General features: G+C 46.7%; 1 protein-coding gene and 1 non-coding gene across 4 annotated transcripts in view; both read left to right on the top strand.

The window, feature by feature from the left end:
• Positions 1-18,619, top strand: part of CCDC93 (coiled-coil domain containing 93) — a 108,403-nt gene that overhangs the window by 29,879 nt on the left and 59,905 nt on the right. For all 3 annotated transcript variants that reach the window (XM_055120943.1, XM_055120942.1, XM_055120944.1), the window contains 4 exons: positions 3,948-4,046; positions 5,309-5,365; positions 12,842-12,942; positions 16,669-16,705. In XM_055120943.1, the coding sequence (XP_054976918.1) occupies positions 3,948-4,046; positions 5,309-5,365; positions 12,842-12,942; positions 16,669-16,705 (294 nt within the window). The remainder of the gene's footprint in view (positions 1-3,947; positions 4,047-5,308; positions 5,366-12,841; positions 12,943-16,668; positions 16,706-18,619) is intronic.
• Positions 3,011-3,131, top strand: LOC129400185 (small nucleolar RNA SNORA26). The gene has a single exon (XR_008627507.1). It is a non-coding gene; the product is annotated as a small nucleolar RNA SNORA26 (small nucleolar RNA).

The raw sequence follows: 18,619 nt of genomic DNA, 5'->3' as shown, positions 1-18,619 counted from the left end.
TTATCAGATTTCTTAGTTTTTCTTTCTTTCTTTTTTTTTTTTCTTTTTGGGTCACACTGGGCGGTGCTCGGGAACCCTATGGGATGCACAGGATCAAAGCATGCGCCCTACCTGCTGTACTCACTCTCCAGCCGAGATTTCTTAGTTTCTTGGACCTGTAAAAATTAAAAGCAAAAATGGAAGTCGACCTACAGTTGCTCCCTTTTGTTTTCCCCACCCCAGGGACTGATGTTTTAGAAGGAAACTACTGGGCAGGGAATATTGCTCCTAAGTGGGAAAGCACATGACCCTGAGTTTGATCCCGGTACCAAAGAGCCCCTACCCGACACCCCCAGACTGGTGCCTGACAGCTCCCAGGCATTCTCAGTATGACCCCTAGAGAAGAGGGGAAAAAAGGGAACTGCTATTGTGCTTTCTCTGTCTGTTCCTGAAAGAAAGGGTGTCCAGCCACCCATCTTAACACAAAGGGAAGTTCTTCAAATTGAGAACATCACAGCCTGCCCACAGCCTTTTCCTGTTTCTCTGGAAATCAGTGAAAGAAAAATTATAGGCACAGTTAGGAACCTGTGAACTCCCCTTGCTTGCTGCTCCATCCGCGCCCTCTGGCAGAGCGCAGCACTAGTGTCCGAGTGCTGGCCAAGAGATAAACAAATCTCACTTCTCTTCCCTGGTAGACCGAGGGATCACAGCTTTTTCTCTCATGCCGCACGTGCCTCGGGGAAGGTAGATGTTTTTCTTGAATGTTAGGGACCTGTGGCAAAATTTGGCTATCCTAAAAGTTCCCTCTCCCGCCCTTCATGCTGGTAACACTCCAACAGTGCTCTCAGAGAATCCAGGGACTGAACAGGAGTCACTTTGTGAATCACGCCCTTCGGGATCCGCCCAGGCATCACTCAGTGTGAACGCAATTAATGTGGGCATAGGTGAAAAGGCGAACCGTGCACAAGACCGGGAGCTGGATCTGCTGATCCCAAGGAGCCTGTCACTAAATTGAATTGAGGGGACACCAGCCTCCGTAGTTACCTGGGAAGTGGTGGGGGGGTGAAGTGCAGGGAGGACTGGGTACCATTGGGATTGGTGTCTGACTCTCTGCCCCGGTTTCTGGATTTTCTTAATTGTTTTTTTTATTAGTTCTGGATTTGAATGAGTGCCTGCGATCATTGTTTGGAAGTGGTGTGGCGAGGCATTAGGGAAACAAGCGAAAGATACTAATAACAGAAGAACATTCTGCAGCTTGTATTTGCAGCCACCTTTATTCTCGACAGCTACGTCCTAAGTACATCTTTACTCAAGCGTACTGCCCTCCAGGAGAAAGCGTTTCTTTGTGTCACTGTGTGGACACCCTGCTATGTGCCATGCGTTCGCTTTTCTCTGTAGCTGTGTCCTGCCAAGTGAGGCAGTGCTCTCAGGGAAGCCAAGTGACTGTCTCCAACCTGCATTTGTACTGGGGGAGCGTCCTCTGGAGAGACAGTCGCAGCCCTAACCAGTGGCGTCCCCTTCCATCGTGTTTCTCGGCATACAGGGAATGAATGAAAAGTCAGGGAGGAGAAATGAAGGTTCTTTTTGTACTTTGCTTTCTTAGCTTCAGAGAGTTTGAAACTTCCACAGGGTGCATTTCTCTCCATCCATCTTTGGATTCATCAGAGTTTTAAGTAGTCGTGAGTGAAGATCAGCTACTTCTACGTATTATCAGCCCGATCGAGCTGAGAAACAGCTTGTAAAACCTATTTGGCCAGAGCCCTGCTGGTACAGAAAAACGTTGTGACACAGATTATTCTTGGCTTGCTAGCTGTGGCTCTCTGAGCAAATAATGTATTTGTGAGTTGCAGCTTCTGTAAAACAAGGTCAGTACAAATTATTTTGTAAGATTGTCCTCACTATGAGAGAAACTGTGTCATAATGCTAACTTGAAGCCTCAGACTGTTTACTGGTATATTCAGTTCTTGAATCTGAATTCAGAGATTTTTGCTGTGTATGAGGTCTTACATTAGGGGTTCTCTGGAGTTCTCTCTCCTTCAGTATGTGATGAAAGCAGTGTAGGAGATCAAGTCACAGCTTACAATTAAATTTGTGTAGCTACTACAGCTACTATAGGAAATAGTATGAGTATTATTTTTAAATTAAGTCTACAAATACTTTATGATCTAGCAATTCCACTTCAGCCTATTTATTGGAAGGCTATAAAAGCTTTTATCCAAATGGAATTTGCACCCCAGTGTTCATTGCAGTTATTTTCAACATAAAAGATCTGCAAACAGTCTATTGTTCAACTTAATAGATCAATGAATAAAGCTGTGAAGTATATGTATTTCTCTTTCTATATATATGTGTGTGTGTGTGTATATACACACACATCACATCACATCACATCACATATGCAATGTATGTATACGTAACTATCTATTGCTCAGTGACAGGGATGTGTTCTGCGATATACACCCTTAGATAGTTTCATCTTTGTATGGACATCTGTAGCACTGTTGTCCTGTTGTTCATCAATTTGCTCGAGCGGGCACCAGTAGCGTCTTCATTGTGAAACTTGTTACTGTTTTTGGCATATCGAATACGCCATGGGGAGCTTGCCAGACTCAGTCGTGTGGGTGAGATACTCTCGGTAGCTTGCTGGGCTCTCTGAGAGGGATGGACGAATCGAACCCGGGTTGGCCGCATGCAAGGCAAACACCCTACCTGCTGTGCTATCGCTCCAGTTCATATGGACATCACAGAATGTAATTACACATGGGTCTAGCTATTATTGCCTACTAGGCAATAACTATACCTAGGCTGAGTGGTGTAGCCTGGTTGGAATGACTTACCATTGTAGGTGGCCCATTGTTAACCACGTGAAACATGACTACCAGTAAAATCTTCCTTTTGTGGCAGCATGGTTGGCTATGGTGAGCATTATTCTCAGTGAAATAAGTCAAACAGAGAGAAACAAATTCTGTATTATTTTACCCAAAGGGAAAATTAAAAAATCAAGTGAGAACAAACTTTTGCTTTCCTTCCTGTGCCCTTTTAAGCTGATGTCATGCCGTAAGAGGCTAACCCAGGAGGGCAAAGTAAGTCTCCATAAAACCCAGATACAAAATTAAAAAATTCGTCTTTGGATCCTGTCTGGAGGCACAGTGGCAAAAGAGAACGGCAACTTAAAAAAAAAAAAGACTCTTAGATTATGAGAATAAATGTTGATTTCCAGAGCAGAAGAGGGTGGGAAGTAAGCATATAAAGCATTTGGTTAAAGGATCAATTGTGTGGTAGAGATCAAAGCTAGACTTTTGGTGGTGATCCTAGTATAGTAGATACAGGAATCAAATAATATCTGGGACCTATATTATATTATTCTACCTCCAAAAATTTTTTTTAAAGAATTACATTATTTTTTGCTGTAGAAGACAGGTAGGTCAAAGGACCAAGTACATACTTTTATGTCGGGGAGGGTCAAGCCCCAGCACAGCCTGGTTCCCTGGGTACCACTGGGAACACCCCCTGAACACACACCTGGAAGTAGTCCCCAGAACCAATAGGTTGCTCGCCCCACCCCAAATAAAACAAAAAAGATTTGCTGGGAGAGTCAGGTGTTTATGGGGGAAAGGCTATATTTGTGTGCCTTCAGAGATGTGGAAAGCATTCTAGTACTTGTGGTTTCATGGGCGAGGGGAAAGGAATTGATAATCTTGCTTCCGTTTTGCCGAGAGAGGGAACTGAGGCCTGAGAATATGGAGGGAGGCTTTAAAGCTTTAGCCAGTGGCTCAGCTCAAGGTCCACCGGCCCCTCCCATCTCAAGCCTCCTAGCTGGTTGTCGTGAGTATGTGTTTATAGCTTCTCATCACTCAGTAGGCTCAGTTTGGGTCATTTGGACTCACAAGTTGCACCAATTTTGAGTTGACCTTCACACGATGATGTGTCACTCCTATTAACCTGTATTTTCTAACTTTCTTCCCTAGTGGCTGGTGAAGAGAGCTATAGAAACAAAAGAAGAGATGGGTGACTACATCCGCTCATATTCTATATCCCAGTTCCAGAAAACCTACAGTCTTCCTGAGGTTAGTGTTCTACTTTCCTCTGGTTTTCCAACCAAGAGTCCACTCGTAGGTTCCCCAGTCGGAGAGAAGAGGAGTCGAGTATAACCACAGATTTCTGTACTCCCAGGTCACTTTTTAGCATCTCCGACCCCTCCCTCCTCAGTACTGAAACTGGACCTCCAGGCTCCTTACAGCTTATAGCTGCCTCTTTCCATGCGCAGGGAGTATAGTCCTACAATTTAATTTTTTTCCTCTTAATTTTGGACATCTAGAATTGTAATGAATTGTAATTATTGTAGTTGCAATAAGACTTTGGGGACTGGAGGGATATTACAGTGGATTGGACACTTGCCTTGTACACAACTGGTCAGGGTTCAATCCCTGGGATACTGTACGGTCCCCCAAGCACCAACAGGAGTAATTCCTCAGTGCAGAGACTGGGTGGTGTCCCCCCAATTAAAAAGAAAAAAACTGCAACACCATAAGTATATATATGTATATGTATTTACATACATATACACATACTTATACATGAGTATACACATACTTATGCTTATTTACACATGTGCATATTTATACATGAATATACACATTTACACACATATTTATACATGAATATACACATTCATATGTGTATATTCATGTGCACACACAAATAGGTATTTTGGTTTTTTTTTTAAGGGACCACTTCCACTGGTGCTGTAGGGCCCGGGTGCCACTCCTGGCAATGCTTGGCCTGGAAATATGGACCTGACAGTTCAGTGGTTACTCCAGCGGTGCTGGGGACCATCAGGGCTGTCCCTAGTGGTGGTCATGGGACCTGCGGTGCCAGGATCCAGCTCAGGGCCTGGTAGGCACTAAGCATGTCTCTGGCACTGAATTACTTCCCTGGCCCCATTTTTGCTTTTCTTAGTAATTCTCAGATTTTGTAATTCTTAGACTGCCCCTAAAATAAGGTGGTGGTGTCTCCACTTTACCAATGAAGAAGCTAAAGCATAAGAGAGGTGAGGATACATTTTCAAGGCCAGAGTTCCTAAGGATCTGAAATAAGAACACCAGGTTTTCACCATGGCACTCTTTGCTCCCCTTTTCTAACCAGCCGTCAGGATCTCTTCTGCTACCAAGAAATCCCAGCTTTTACCCAGCTGGTTTTATTCTGATTGCTCAGAAAACCGAGACTTCTTCCACGTACCCTCAGTGTTGAGAAGTCCATTTAGAGGACAGATTTCTGAGCGTTCTTATTGGGTTTCTGGTCTGCAGACAGGATTTGTTTTGTCTTACAGGATGATGACTTCCTAAAGAGGAAAGAAAAAGCCATCAAGACAGTTGTTGACCTCTGGGTAAGTTCCTGTTTGGAGAACCAAGCTTGACAGCCTCCGAACCTCCCTTGGGGCTCCGTCCCCTGGGGCCGCCCCTGAGCTCACCTCGGGTGGGTGTGCGGGAGTCCTGCAGGCCTGGCCTGTGCTCTAGACCACACTGTCAGCTGTGCGTCTCCTCTCCTCCCCTTCCCGCTCTCTTCCTCTCCTGTCCCCTCCCCACTCTCCTCCTGTCCCCTCCCCTCCCCTCCTTTTCCCTCCCCTCCTCTCCTTTCACCTTCCTTCTCCTCCCTCTCTGTTCTCTCTTCCTCTCCCTCTCCACTCGCTGCCCTCCCCTCCCCTCCCTTCCCTCTCCCCTTCCTTAACTTTCCTCTGGCTCTGTGTTCAGGCTCCTTGCAGGCCTCACAAGGCCACGTCAGGAGCCAGTGGTTGAACCAGGTCAGCCGTGTACAACACAAGCCTGCTGTCTGCTGCAGTGTGTCTTAGGGCCTGAGTGCTGAGACCATTCAAGAACCAGCTGACAGTACTACCTCTGACACCGAGCACTGAGGAGCCGGGGAGAGGGACTTCTCATCACCTTGAGAACCCCGAATTTTTTTAATTTGATAGTGTGTACTACCTATTCAAAAACAGTACATACAAGGGGAAGTATCATGTTTAATTCATTTCCTGATATAAACCTCACTCTGAACCTTGGATAGAAAATTTAAAAAAAAAAAGGTTTGAGGTAGGGCACACCTAGCGTCACTGAGGACTTAATCCTACCTCTACACTCAAGGGTCTCTCCTGGCAGTGCTCAGGAGATCGTATGCAGTTCAAAGAATCAGCCCAGGATGGACCATGTGCAAGGCCAGTGCTCTGACCTGTATGCTATCTCAGTAGCCGCCATGCCCCAAATACAGTTTTTTTGACTTCTCACCCTGAATAGTGTAGCTGTTGACCATCCTACAGTGAGGCTGGGCCTGGCCTCTCTCTGCCCATTAAATATGTCCAGTCTTCTTTTATTTGTAATGAAGGTTGTTGCATTTTTTTGTTGTTGTTGTTTTTTTTGTCAACTTCTGGTTGGTGATGTGATAGCCTAGAACTTAAGAAGATAGTGATGATGAAAACATGTGTTTTGCCTAGACTCTGTTCCAAGCACTTACAGGTAACTTCCTGGTCTTCACAAGAACCTTATAAAGTATTGCTGCCTTCAGAGATGTGGAAACTGAGGCACACAGATAGGTCATGCAAATCGCTCTAGGTCTCACTGTGGAGCTGGATCCAGGATACAAACCCAACCCTGTAGCCAGACGTATGCGCCTTGAGGCAGAAATGATGTTGGCAGCTGCTTAGAACACAATGGGGAGATAAAGGAAGATGGGGGGAAACTTCTCTTTCAGCTAATAGTTCATATTAGCTTATTTCTCGTTTTAATCATGAACATAGTCCTCCCTTAACAGCCAATACATCTTTAGTAGGAATAATAGAATATACGTATGGATGTCAAGAGTTGACCTTTGGGCTTTTCTGTTTTCCTTTTTCCCTTTCTGCTGAAAACACTTCCTCACATGCAGATGCTGTCTTCTTGGGTTTCTGAGTTCTAGCCACTGATTTCCATCCTTTTCCCCCCACCTCTTCTTCAATGCTTTCTTGCTGCCTTGAGAGAAGAATTCTGGAAGCACGTGAGAGGTTGCAGAGTTGCAGTGCATTCTCGCTTATTCATGTGAGTCAGTCTCAGAACTGCCCACTGGTTCGGGGGTTTCGTCACTCTCCCTCCGGTTAGTAAAAGGAATAGTCTTTCTTCAGCGACCACAGGCTGTGACTCTATACAAGTCTCCGCTTCTGAAGGAAGTTTCCTCTTCCAGCCTCTGCACTCAGGAATCGCTCCTGGCAGGCTGAGGGTACCAGAGATCAAACCAGAGTCAGAAGCGGGGGCGTGCAGAGCAAATTCCTTGCCTGCTGTGCTCTCTCCAGCCTGATCTCACAGCGTTTATTTATTTTAGTAAGAATCCCAATTCTGTGTGTGTGTATGTGAAGAGTGAATCATAAATTATAAATAAAATAGGTCAGACTGATAGAATCCAGATTCCTAGATCCAGCCTTTTAGGAAATAATGTAGGGGCTGGGCAGATGGTGCGGAAGCAAACCAACCTGGGTTTGCTCCCCAACACCCCTGGGTCTCTCAGGCATAGACTGTGTGTACCCCTGGGGGCCCCTGAGCATCACAGGCTCCAGGCAGCACCACGGCCTCGGGCCTGAGCACTGAACCACTGGAGCTCTTGCCCAAGTATTGCTGGGACCCGAGGCCTCCTGACTGCCGCTCGGGAGGTTCAGCAATGAAGCGTATAACCTGTGTGTTGACCGAGAGCCCTCTGCTCATAGCAGCCAGTTAGTCATTTTACCATTTTACAAGCTTAATCCCATTTACCCTGTAACAACACTCAGCCAGTTATGTATCATTATTTCCTCTTTATAAATCATAAATCAGCAAGGTGAGGCCTGGACAGGTTCATAAATTCTCCTCAGCGTTGCACAGCTAGGGAGAGGCGGCCAGATTTCGATGGTGCACAGGACTCCTCGGACACAGCAGAACTTGTTGCTTCTCCAGTCTTCTCTCCTCACCTGGTCTCTGACTTTGCACATGTTCCTGGAACCAGTTTGCAGTTAATAGCCCTGACTTATTTTGGGACTGGCTGGTTTTTATCCCAGTCCCAGAGGCGCAGACGTGTGTGAACGGCTGGAGCTCTCTTAGTCAGCCCTTTCTTGAGAATATCCACTGTGGTCACCATCGGATGACCCCCCTTTTTATTGTCCAAATGGAGAATAGATGGAAATTGGTAAATAGTCTTCCTTTCTTATGTATTTACTTGACACCATTGTGTCCACCATAATGCCTTTACTTTGTCTTGCTTAGATACTCCCTCTTTTTAAAATAGTTTAAATATATATAGAGATAGATATCTATATCTATATCTATCTATCTATCTATCTATCTATCTGTATGGGCTGGGGAGATAGTACAGTGAGTACGGTGCTTGCCTTGAAAATGACTGACAGGGTTTGATCCCCAGCAGTCCATATGGTCCCCCAAGTCCTGCCAGAAATGACCCCTGCATACAGAGCCAAGAGTAAACCCTGAGCACAGCCAGGTGTGGCTCCAAAAGAAAAATGATAATGAAAATCAAGTCAACATTTGAACAGTTTTCAAATTGACTTCTTAGCTTTACCCATCCTTGAAGAAATGCTCTAGTCTTTCGCAGAGCTAGAATGAGGGAACAGCTTTTACTTTCCTAGTGGTTTTTCAGGAATCTCAGATTCATGAGGGAGAATGGTGAGCTCGCTCAGTTGAGAAACATGCCAAGGACACATATTGCAGATAACAGAACATGGAGGAGAAATGGCCTCGGCATATTTTTCAATGTGGTGAGGAAGGTCCAGGAGGCTCGAGGTTGAGGAGGGCTCCGCTGTGCAGTCCCCACTGACCGGTGCTGGCCAACCTCAGGCCCATGTTCCTGAGCCTTGCGCAAGTTCTGTCTTGACATAATTCGAGTCAAGAGATGAGAATAGCAGCTTCCCCCAGAGGTCAATCCTGTGACCTCACATACCCTCAGGCCAGTCTGTGTTAACTTTTTTTCCTTTTTTTTATCCCAAAGAGCCCTTCCGAATTTTAAGTGGAGGGCCTTTCTCTCCACCCTCTGAAGAAGCTTGTGTACTCTCTTGAACACCTTTCTCTCTCTCTTACTCTCTTTTTCTCTATCTCTTCTTTCTCTCTCTCTCTCTCTTTCTCTCACACACACTCTCGTTCTCACATACACACAGCTCTCTAAAAATACTTCAATAAAAAACTATTTTGCTTCATTAAGGAAAAAAAATGGGGTAGGATATTTCAATACAAAACTATTTTGCTTCACTAAGAAAAAAAATTGGGGGTAGAGGTAGATTGGGAAGAGAAGCTGCATGACATGTTGACACCCTTTCTGTTACGCTGTTCAGTGCAGATGGTGAAGGCCTGGGGTAGGGTTTGTAGCACCCTCCAGGAGTAAATGACTGGCTCCCCTGCGGTCATAAATGAGAGTAGAAGAGGATCAAGATCTGGGCGTGTCTCTAGGGAAAATGGCACTCCCCGACTCCTGCCGTGTTTGTGAGGCATGTTGTTCTCTACAGATTGCCAGTCGCCGATCCCTCGTCATGTCTTTGTCCTTGTCATAAGTATGACGTATGACATTTTTCTTGACCTCGGGGCTGGGCTCTTGGAGAAAGTTTTCGAAGTCAGTGGAGGCCACTTCCTGCTGAACTGGGTGTGGTCTGCCCCCTAGGGTGACAGGCTGGCTGTGACTCTTTCGTCCTGCTCTGTTTGCTCAGAGGGGTAACCTGTGGGACTAGCTCTCTGGGCTCTGCTATGGACTCCCTGTGGGGATCCACCCTTCTGCTGTCCTCCCTGGCTCCATGGCATTTGCCAGAGGAGTTGTTTTGACAGATAAGCTTGGCTCGTATCCAGATCCAGACCTGGGTAGGCATCTATGACTGGAAGGGGAGCACTTTAATGTTTGAACATTGGTCCTGTGTGTTCTGCTGAGATCCAGGATCCAAGTCCACCAGGATTCTAAGCCATCTGAACAGATTACTCAGGAGTCCTCTCACAACACTTACTGTGTTTGTAACAGCGGGCAAGGTATTTATTTAACCTTTGCTTAAACAAAGCATCCTCTGTTCAAGAAATCAAAGATAGTTCCAAAGGTGTGATGGTCAAGTAGACAGTTCTGTATGTCAGGCAGAACATGCGTGGCACCAGTCTACCATTAAGTCTTAGCCATTATTATTTCTACCACTACTAATGAAGAAAAGTAAGTGTTTGTTTTGTGTTTGCTTGGGGGAACACGCCTGGCTGTGCTCAGTTTCCAAATCAGATTTTTTTTTTTTTGCTTTTTTTTTTCATTAGGGGTGAGGGCATGGGCTTGGTTTGGTGTTTGTTGCTCACAGGTTACTCCTGCGAATACATGACAGTGCTCAGGCTTCCTGCATGTAAAACATCAGCTCAGTCCATTGAGCTATCTCCCTGGCCCCCTCTTTGAAGAATTAGAAGAACATAGGTTGTATTGCAAATCGTAACACCCCAGAAGAGAGAGAAAGTAAGAGGGAATGATGTGCCTGCAACAGAGGTGGGGGGGATTTGGGGGGAATGGGGTGGAGGTGAAGGTAGTGGGGGGGGATACTGGGAACATTGGTGGTGGAGAATGGGCACTGGTGGAGGGATGGGTACTTGACCATTGTATGACTGAAATGTAATCACAAAAGTTTGTAAGTCTGTAACTATCTCAGGTGATTCATTAATTTTTTTTTAAAGAATAAAAATAAATAAAAAGAATATAGGTTGAGAGAGTCGGAGTGTCTTCCAGGATCTGTTGACCCAACCCTCAGTTGAGAGATAAGGAAATAAGTCCATTGAGGGAAACAGCTTTTCTCACGGTCATATACCTGAGTAACATAAAAGCAGAGACAAAACTTAAATTGTGAACTTTAGTGTTCACAATTCCTATTTACTCTCCTACTTAGTAATAGTTCTTTCTAGCTGACATTTAATGACCTATGTTTCATTGCAATGGTCCGCATGGCAACATCAGATTGTGTAGTGAGTCGAAAGAAGGCTGTGCTGGAATGGCTGCGCAGTGACTAAATGCCTGCGAGAGGTTGGGTGCTTGCCTTGTGCACTCCAGACCCAGGTTGCATCCCAGGAACCACAGAGGGTCCCCAAGCCCTGCCGGGAGTGATGCTTGAGCACAGGGTATTCCTAATGATCCTGGACAAATTATTTATTTTCAGTTTCTGTAGTAAAATGGAGATAATAGCATCTGCCTTGCTTCTGCCTGGTAACTTACTCAGAAAATGAAAAAGGTTAAAACACACCTGAGGTGCTTTAAACTGTGAGGAATAATTACACAAAGGCCAGCACTGTCGTGTCTGACAGAATAAAAGGTCCTTGTAGCTGTTGTCTTCACTGTGTTATTATTTTGGAGTTTGTTCTTTTTTTAGAAGAATCCAATTTCCTGCCTTGGGTTCTTGACACTATCAGTGGTAACTTGGGAAGATAGCAGTTAAGTTCAATTTTATAGTCCTGCTTTAATAGTAGTGCTCAGTGGAAATCAAATCATATGCAGCAGCTGACGTCATATGGGTTCATTGTGTTTTTCATCTCCCCCTAAATCTGTTGTTATTTATAGCTTCTGTTCATGGAGACACTAGTGACAGACCCGAGAACACTTGGGCCAGTAATTTATACGAAACAGCCCCGTGGCATCTTTCCTTTTCCACAGAGTAGTTCAGATTAGGTAGTATGTTTTACAGAGAGGTTATTTTATATATTTGAAACTTTTTGTTATAGAGTAGATAATAAAGTTTACCAACATTATTTACGGTAAGAACAGTTCTAATTGAATAAATATGTCTCTGTCTGGAGATACCTTGTGTAATACTGATGCTTGTGATGTCCAGGTAAAAATGAGATGTATTGAACTCTAGTAGTAGAAAAGACGTGATCTACCAAAAAAAAAAAATTGGGGGACTGGAGCGATAGCATAGTGGGTAGGGCGTTTGCCTTGCACACGGCCGACTTGGGTTCGATTCCCAGCATTCCAGAGGTTCCCCTTAGCACCGCCAGGAGTAATTTCTGAGTGCAGAGGCAGGAGTAACCCCTATGCATTGCCAGGTGTGACCCAAAAAGCAAAAAAAAAGAAAAAAGAAAAGACGTGATCTGGTCAAACAGCTAAAATATCTCATTAGCATAAAGGTATAGCATAAAATACTTCATTAGCTACTACCTGTAGCTAGTAATAATTAGTAATTTCTATGTTATAGATGGATCTTTATTTGGGTCGAATGGCTAAGTCATGTGAGGTATAGATCTACATTTATTGAGCACATGCTACAGCCCTGCTATGGCTTTTGTTTAGGAGGGGTGTGTGTGTGTGTGTGTGTGTGTGTCTGTCTGTCTGTCTGTCTGTCTGTCTGTCTGTCTGTCTGTCTGTCTGCCTGCCTGCCTATCTTTTTCATGTTCTATGTTTATAACAAAATTTGCTTCTGTGTTTATAACTAAATTACATGCTAACATGTCAGTGCAGGTTTTTGTATTTTATATTTTTATAAAACTTTATACATTTTTCTCAGGGAAAACTTAACACTTTTTAAGTTGTTATTAGGTGAGTGCTGAGCCTAGCCAGGTGTGGTCCAAAAACCAAAAAGTGACATTTAAACTATCCACCCCTCAGTCCCTTGAATCTGTATAAAACATTAAAAATATTAAAGTATCACTGAACAACAACAAAAATACCTAGTTTAAATAAAGTTGACAAACAACAGGTCGGGTGGAAATATTTGCTCGGTCTCTGCAAGTCAGAGGTGCTGGCTCCCGAGAGCTGTACGTGCACCTTGGTGGGAAAAGCCTTGACCCAGAGCTGTGTCCAGCAGTCCCAGAAGACAGAGCACCTTCTCACACTCAGTCACCTCTCTGCCTCACTCTCTCAGGACGTTTACAAACCCCGTCGGAAGTACAAGCGCCAGCAGGGAGCAGAGGAGTTGCTGGATGAAGGATCTCGGATCCATGCTACGCTGTTAGAATATGGCAGGTAAGGAGCGAGACCCAAGACCCAAGGGTCAGTTTTGTGCAACCGTTGAAAAGGACAGTGGGTCCCATTTGCTCCGTTGAGATTAACTGGGTGCTGACCCGCCTGAGCTGTTTGTGGCCAGAGCTGTCCACGGCAGGGGCATCTTTCCCACTTCACTCCTTCTGGGTCACCACCCTGGTAGTGGCAGAGCTGCCTGACCTTGGAAGTCCCTCTCTGGAAGCCTGGGATAGAGCCCTGGCACTGCCCTCCTCTTGGAGTCCGAGTGTTTGGGCACTTAAGGATAACCTGCCCTACGTGTCCCTTTTGCTTGCTAGGAAGTCTTCATTTAACACCTTGCAAGCAGGTGCCGCAGTTTTATTTGCACTCTTACGGTAATAGTTTTAGTTTCCTGTGAAGCATTGGCCTGGGCAGGAACAGGAAGGATTCAGAAATAGTTCTGTCACTTTCCAAGAATGCCTGAAAAGCAATCTTTCTCCTCCGTTTCTACTTAAGAACATGTAAGAAAATACTTTTGAATGTTTTGGTTGCGCCTGGGTATGAACGGGTCATTTATGTCCTGCATTTCCTACGTAGGGTCACTGGTTCCTTGATGTGAGTATGTCTCCCGGGGCTTCCTTTGTGCTGGGACTGTGTGCCGTGTGCTGCTGTGCCCCATCCCCACCTTTGGTGGGCAGCTGGAACTAACAGCCTCGCTGCTCACTGCCCCCTGCAGCAGCCGCCCACAGCACCTGGACACTGAGTCTTAGAGAGAACCAGAAGGAAATTAAGTTACTTGGCTCATTATTCCGTCATTTATTTCTAAATGGTTTGTTTTTGTTTGGCAATGGGGGGGGGTGGATGTGCACACCCCGACGTCTTGGCCCTGAGCCCAGGAATCACTCCTGGCAGTGCGCAGGGGACCATGTGGGACTCTGGGAATTGAACGCGGCTCAGGTGCACGCAAGGCAGACGTCCTACCTACTGTACTATCATCCCAGCCCCTGTTCGACTTTTAAAATGGAAGCACAACAGTCACTTGGTTTTGTTTTTTGGTTTTGAGTTGTAGTGTGGGGTCAGGCCCTTCCTGAAAACAGGTAGCCTGCCTTATTATTCAAAGGAAGTTGTGGGTTCTGGCCTTCAGCTAGCGGCATGGCTATGCCTGGTTGCCACTGTGAACTGAATCAAGAACCACCTAACTGGCTAGACAGCTTACAGGGAGCAGTATGAAATGGACGCTCTGGGCTCCTGGGTAAGAACTAGTAAGTGGTGATTAATTAGTAAGCATTTCAGGACCGCAGCAGCAACCAGAGACGGGCATCTCTGAGCTTGGAGCCGTAAGTTGCATTCTCTGAACACAGCAACGAGTTCTTTCCAGCGGAGCTCCCTCCAGAAGTGGGATGGGGGGAGCTGCATTGTTCTCAGTGAAGCAGCGCTGCAGAGATCCTCCATGTGGGTCACATATGGCCCAAATATAGCCACATTTCAGGGCCAGCTCCCTTAAGGAGATGTTGTGGGGTTTCCCGGTTTGTAACGTTCGTACTTTTCCTTTTCCCTTGTGTGCAAACTCGAATTCCCGGAGGTGAGAAAGGGTCACAGCAGCTCCCTCCCCGTGACCGGGGCCTGACAACAGTTCAGTTGTTTTGGTTTAGAAGTTCTAAGTTTGGGGACTAGAATGGAAATACAGCAGACGGGGGCGCTTGTCTCGCACACAGACAGCTCAGGTTCGGTCCCTGCCACCACTTATGGTCCCTGAGCACTGCCAGGACTGATTCCTGAACACAGAGCCAGGAGTGAGCCTTGAGCACCACTGGTGGTGTTCCCGCCCCAAATAAAAGAGATTTCTGAGTTTAGGGTTGGCTCTTTGGCCCGTGCCATCGATGGTAGTCAGGATGGCGGGTGCGGTTTTCCCTAACGATGACCAGCCTGAGGATGACTGACCTCAGGGGTCCATCCCCAGGGAAGCTCCCCTGGGCTTCATGGCGCAGGCTCCCTCCCTGGTCAGCAGACAGACTGGAGGTCTGTGGACTGGGGAGGCAGAGGCCAGGCCACTCTTGCCGAAATCAGGACTCCTCGGTGACAGCTGCTGGCTCCAGAAACAGGTCACCTCTACTGTGGTTCCCCCGCCGGCACACGGATCCTCTCTGCCTGCCCTCTGTCTCCGTATCTAGGCTGCTGTGCCTGCAAAATCTCAGCACGTGCCCCTGTGATGGGAGACACCTGGCTGGCATTCAGAGCCCTTGGTGCAGAGGAGGAGGGGCTGCTGCGGGGGTTTGCTGCTGCTGGTGGTTGTGGTTTGGTGTGGTTTGTTTTCCCATCATTCCACTCTAGGAAAATAAATTTGATACTGACTAATCTAATCCAGTTCTCAGAATCTGCACTAAGATTCGTCACTGGATGTCAGTGGAGGCTCCTGTTTTAAGCTCCCCCTGCTGGACTTGGTCCTGCGGATAAGCCCGTGTGGCAGCTGGTTGTTGTTTTTGTCATTTGTTGTTGTTGTTGTTGTTGTTGTTGCTGCTGCTGTTGCTGTTTTCCCGGTTTCTCCATTTAGATGATAGTGTGCAGCAAGGTCCATTGGTATGTTTGGCTGCTGGATCTCTCTGCATTTTCTCTCCTCTTTCAGTTTACTTATTTCATATCCTTTGGAAATAGAAGATGCGAGAAAGTTGCCTCAGTGCTCTGCAGGAGGGTGCAGACAGCCAGGCAGGCCATTGCACCAGCTTGTCCCCTGGGGAGGGGGCGGGGCGGACGGGACATGTTCCAGTGCAGGGATGAGTGGACCCATGTGGGGGCAGCTGCCTTGGGAAGGAGGCAGCTTCAGTGCTGAGCAGTGAGTCAAAAAGGAAGAAGAAAGGCCTGGTGCGGGCCCAGCTCTCAGTAGGCAGCAGGTGGGAAGGTGAGTGTGGAGAGCACCTTGTCTCTCACGGGGCAGGTTTCCTCAGTACAGATCAGGCCTGTGGAGAGACAGCTCAGGACTGGGGAGAAGCTGTGGGGGTGGGGGCGGGGGGGCGACCATGTAGGAGGCAGCCCCCTGGTTCAGTCAGCGAAGGTCATGCCAGCTTTCATGTCTTTTTCTTGTTCCTGATTTTCTTATTTCCTGGGTGCATTTAAACTTGATTTAAAGGTAAGTGAGTCTGGGTGTTCAGCTCTATGCTTTGGCGCAAGATTGAGTGGTTTTGGGGTTGCTCTCCTTTTTCTTAAAAAAAAAGTGTTGATATTAATTAGAAGCTGAAAGAACTAATTTAAACTAAAACACATTTGTGGATTTCTTTGAATTTAAGATCATTTGAAGGGAGCACACATCATTATTGGCATCACACTTGAATTATGTTTGGGAATTTTCAAATGGACTCGACTGGATGCTGAATCTGCTCCCCAGAGAGCACGCTTAGCTTGAGCAAACACATCCTCCTGTGTTTACATCGACATTTTTTAAGCCTTGGAGCTTAAACTGGAGGTGTGAAATGTAGTTTCCGATTCAGAGACTAATGATGGCCTTTAAAGGAGATGTTGCACTCTGCATTATCTGCGTTCCCATTAATGGTGCTTACATGGCAAGTAGACTGGCTTTGAACTCACAGGCAGTGGACTATGATTATGGCCTAGACACTTAAAACATTTTCTCAAGTCACCAGACAGGCAGCATTGTCCTGGGTACAAATCACGTCAAAAATCCAACCAAAAGATATTGGACCAAATGCATGTGGTCTGAAATAGTGATGAAATGCCTTTTTCCTTTCTGGCCTGCAGGAGGTATGGATTCAGCCGCCAGAGCAAACCCGAGAAGGTAAGAAAGGAACAGACGTGATAACCTCTCAGATCCGTGTGGCAGATCAGAGTGCCCAGAAGGAAGGAAGGAGGGAAGAGAGAGAGGGAAAGTGCCCACCATTGAGCCATAGAGGCAGGCTGGGGGAAGGGGTGTGGCAGGAGGGAAACTGGGGTCACTGGTGGTGGGAAATGGACACTGGTGGAGGGATGGATGTTGGGTCATTGTATGACTGAAACCCAATCATGAACAGCTTTGTAACTGTGTATCTTACGGTGACTCAATTAGAAAAATAAGAATAAAATAGGTAAATATGTAACAAAAGCGTTGATAATGGAGGAGAGTGTTAGAGAGATGGAGGTGCTCGTGTCCTTCTCCTCTGCCCAACACAGAGCAGCTGGGGAAGAAGGGGCAGTGCCCAGTGCAGTGGTCAGGGCGGCTTCAGGCTCTGGCCCCGGGCAGCCCAGGACAGTGGCACGTGCCTACTGCCACTCAGCCTCACCCAGCACATGGCCAGAAGTGAAGGGTGACTGCAAGGCACGGTGCCGTTCCGTACCACTCCACAGGTAGGAAATGAAGGTTTGTCCCCAGGACCAGGAGCATGCCCCACTGGTGAGCGACCCAGTCGGGCGCAAGGGTAGCAAATCAGCCAGGTCAAAGTGGGGTGCTTCAAACACCACACAGGAGTCCCCGCGATTCTCTTCATGACTTTATTAATGCTGACCTGCTCATCAAAACTTACTAATTTATGTCTGTTTTTTGTTGACCCTTGATTTCAAACAGTGGGGCAGATATATAAATCCTGTTGTGCCAGACTTTTGCTGTGTTCCTGGTCCTTTGTTTAGGCTCTGTCTGTGCAAGCTTTTTTTTTCTTTCTTTCTCTTTTTCACTTCTCTGAGCAGTTCTGAAAGAATCCTATTAATTGCTTTTCAAATCAGAAACCTGAAGCTCAGGCTGGAGTGATAGAGTACAGCAGGGAGGGCATTTGCCTTGCACACAAGTTCGGTGCCCAGCATCTCGGGTGGTCCCCCAAGTACCACCAGGAATAATTTCTGAGTGCAGAGCCAGGAGCAACCCCTGAGCATTTCCCAGCATAATCCAAACTGAAAAAAAAAATTAAGGGTGAAGCTCCAAGAGGCCTGGTGCCTTGTCTACATCACATAGCTCCAGCGGTGCCTAAGGATCTGCACCGTGGCACGTGTGGCATCAAAGCCTTCGCCCTTAGTCTCTGCCATTTGAATGATGGAGCGCGGGTGCAGGAGGGAAGCCTGCCTGCTCTCTGTTGGCCTCTGGCTTGAGAGCCATATTGTCACCACCGAAACCTTCCGCTGCAGGTGCCACTCCACCAGTCTCCTCCTGCTAGCCCAAGACCCAGGAGTTAGGTGGGATGGTCAGCATCCCTCTCCTGCGAGAGAGATACTCCCAGTGAGTAAGGTGTTTGCCTCAGCTGGGACTAGCCCAGGTTTGACCTCTAACACCACATACGGTCTCTTAAGCACTGCCAGAGTGACCTTTGAGCCCAGAGCCAAGAGTAAGCCCTAGGCACTGCCAGGAACATCATGTTCCAAAAGTCGAAGAGAAAATCAAAAGCAAGCATCCCTCCCATTGCCATGCTGTCACCGTTGCACAGGAAGGCAAACCCAGGTCTCTGCACTTGGAGGCCAGACCCTTCCCCTACCAAACGGCGTGACCCAGGACTTGAGGTCCACAAACTGCATGTACCTGGGCAACACTGTCCTGCAGTGGGAAACTGGCTTAGAGCAGAGAGGTTGTAACAGTGAGACTCTGCTCTTTTAACTTACACATACACTATCCCGGGCACTCCTGGCCAGGAGCGGTGTATGTGTAGAAGATACAGCTTTGGCGGCCCCATCCTCGGGCAGATGATATGGCATGAAGTGGAGCAAGAATAGTACTTTGCTATACAGTACCTAG

This window comes from Sorex araneus, chromosome X (assembly GCF_027595985.1).
Source record: "Sorex araneus isolate mSorAra2 chromosome X, mSorAra2.pri, whole genome shotgun sequence".
NCBI lineage: Eukaryota > Metazoa > Chordata > Mammalia > Eulipotyphla > Soricidae > Sorex > Sorex araneus.
Note: the sequence above shows the minus strand (reverse complement) of the source record. Positions and strands in the feature narration are given on the sequence as shown.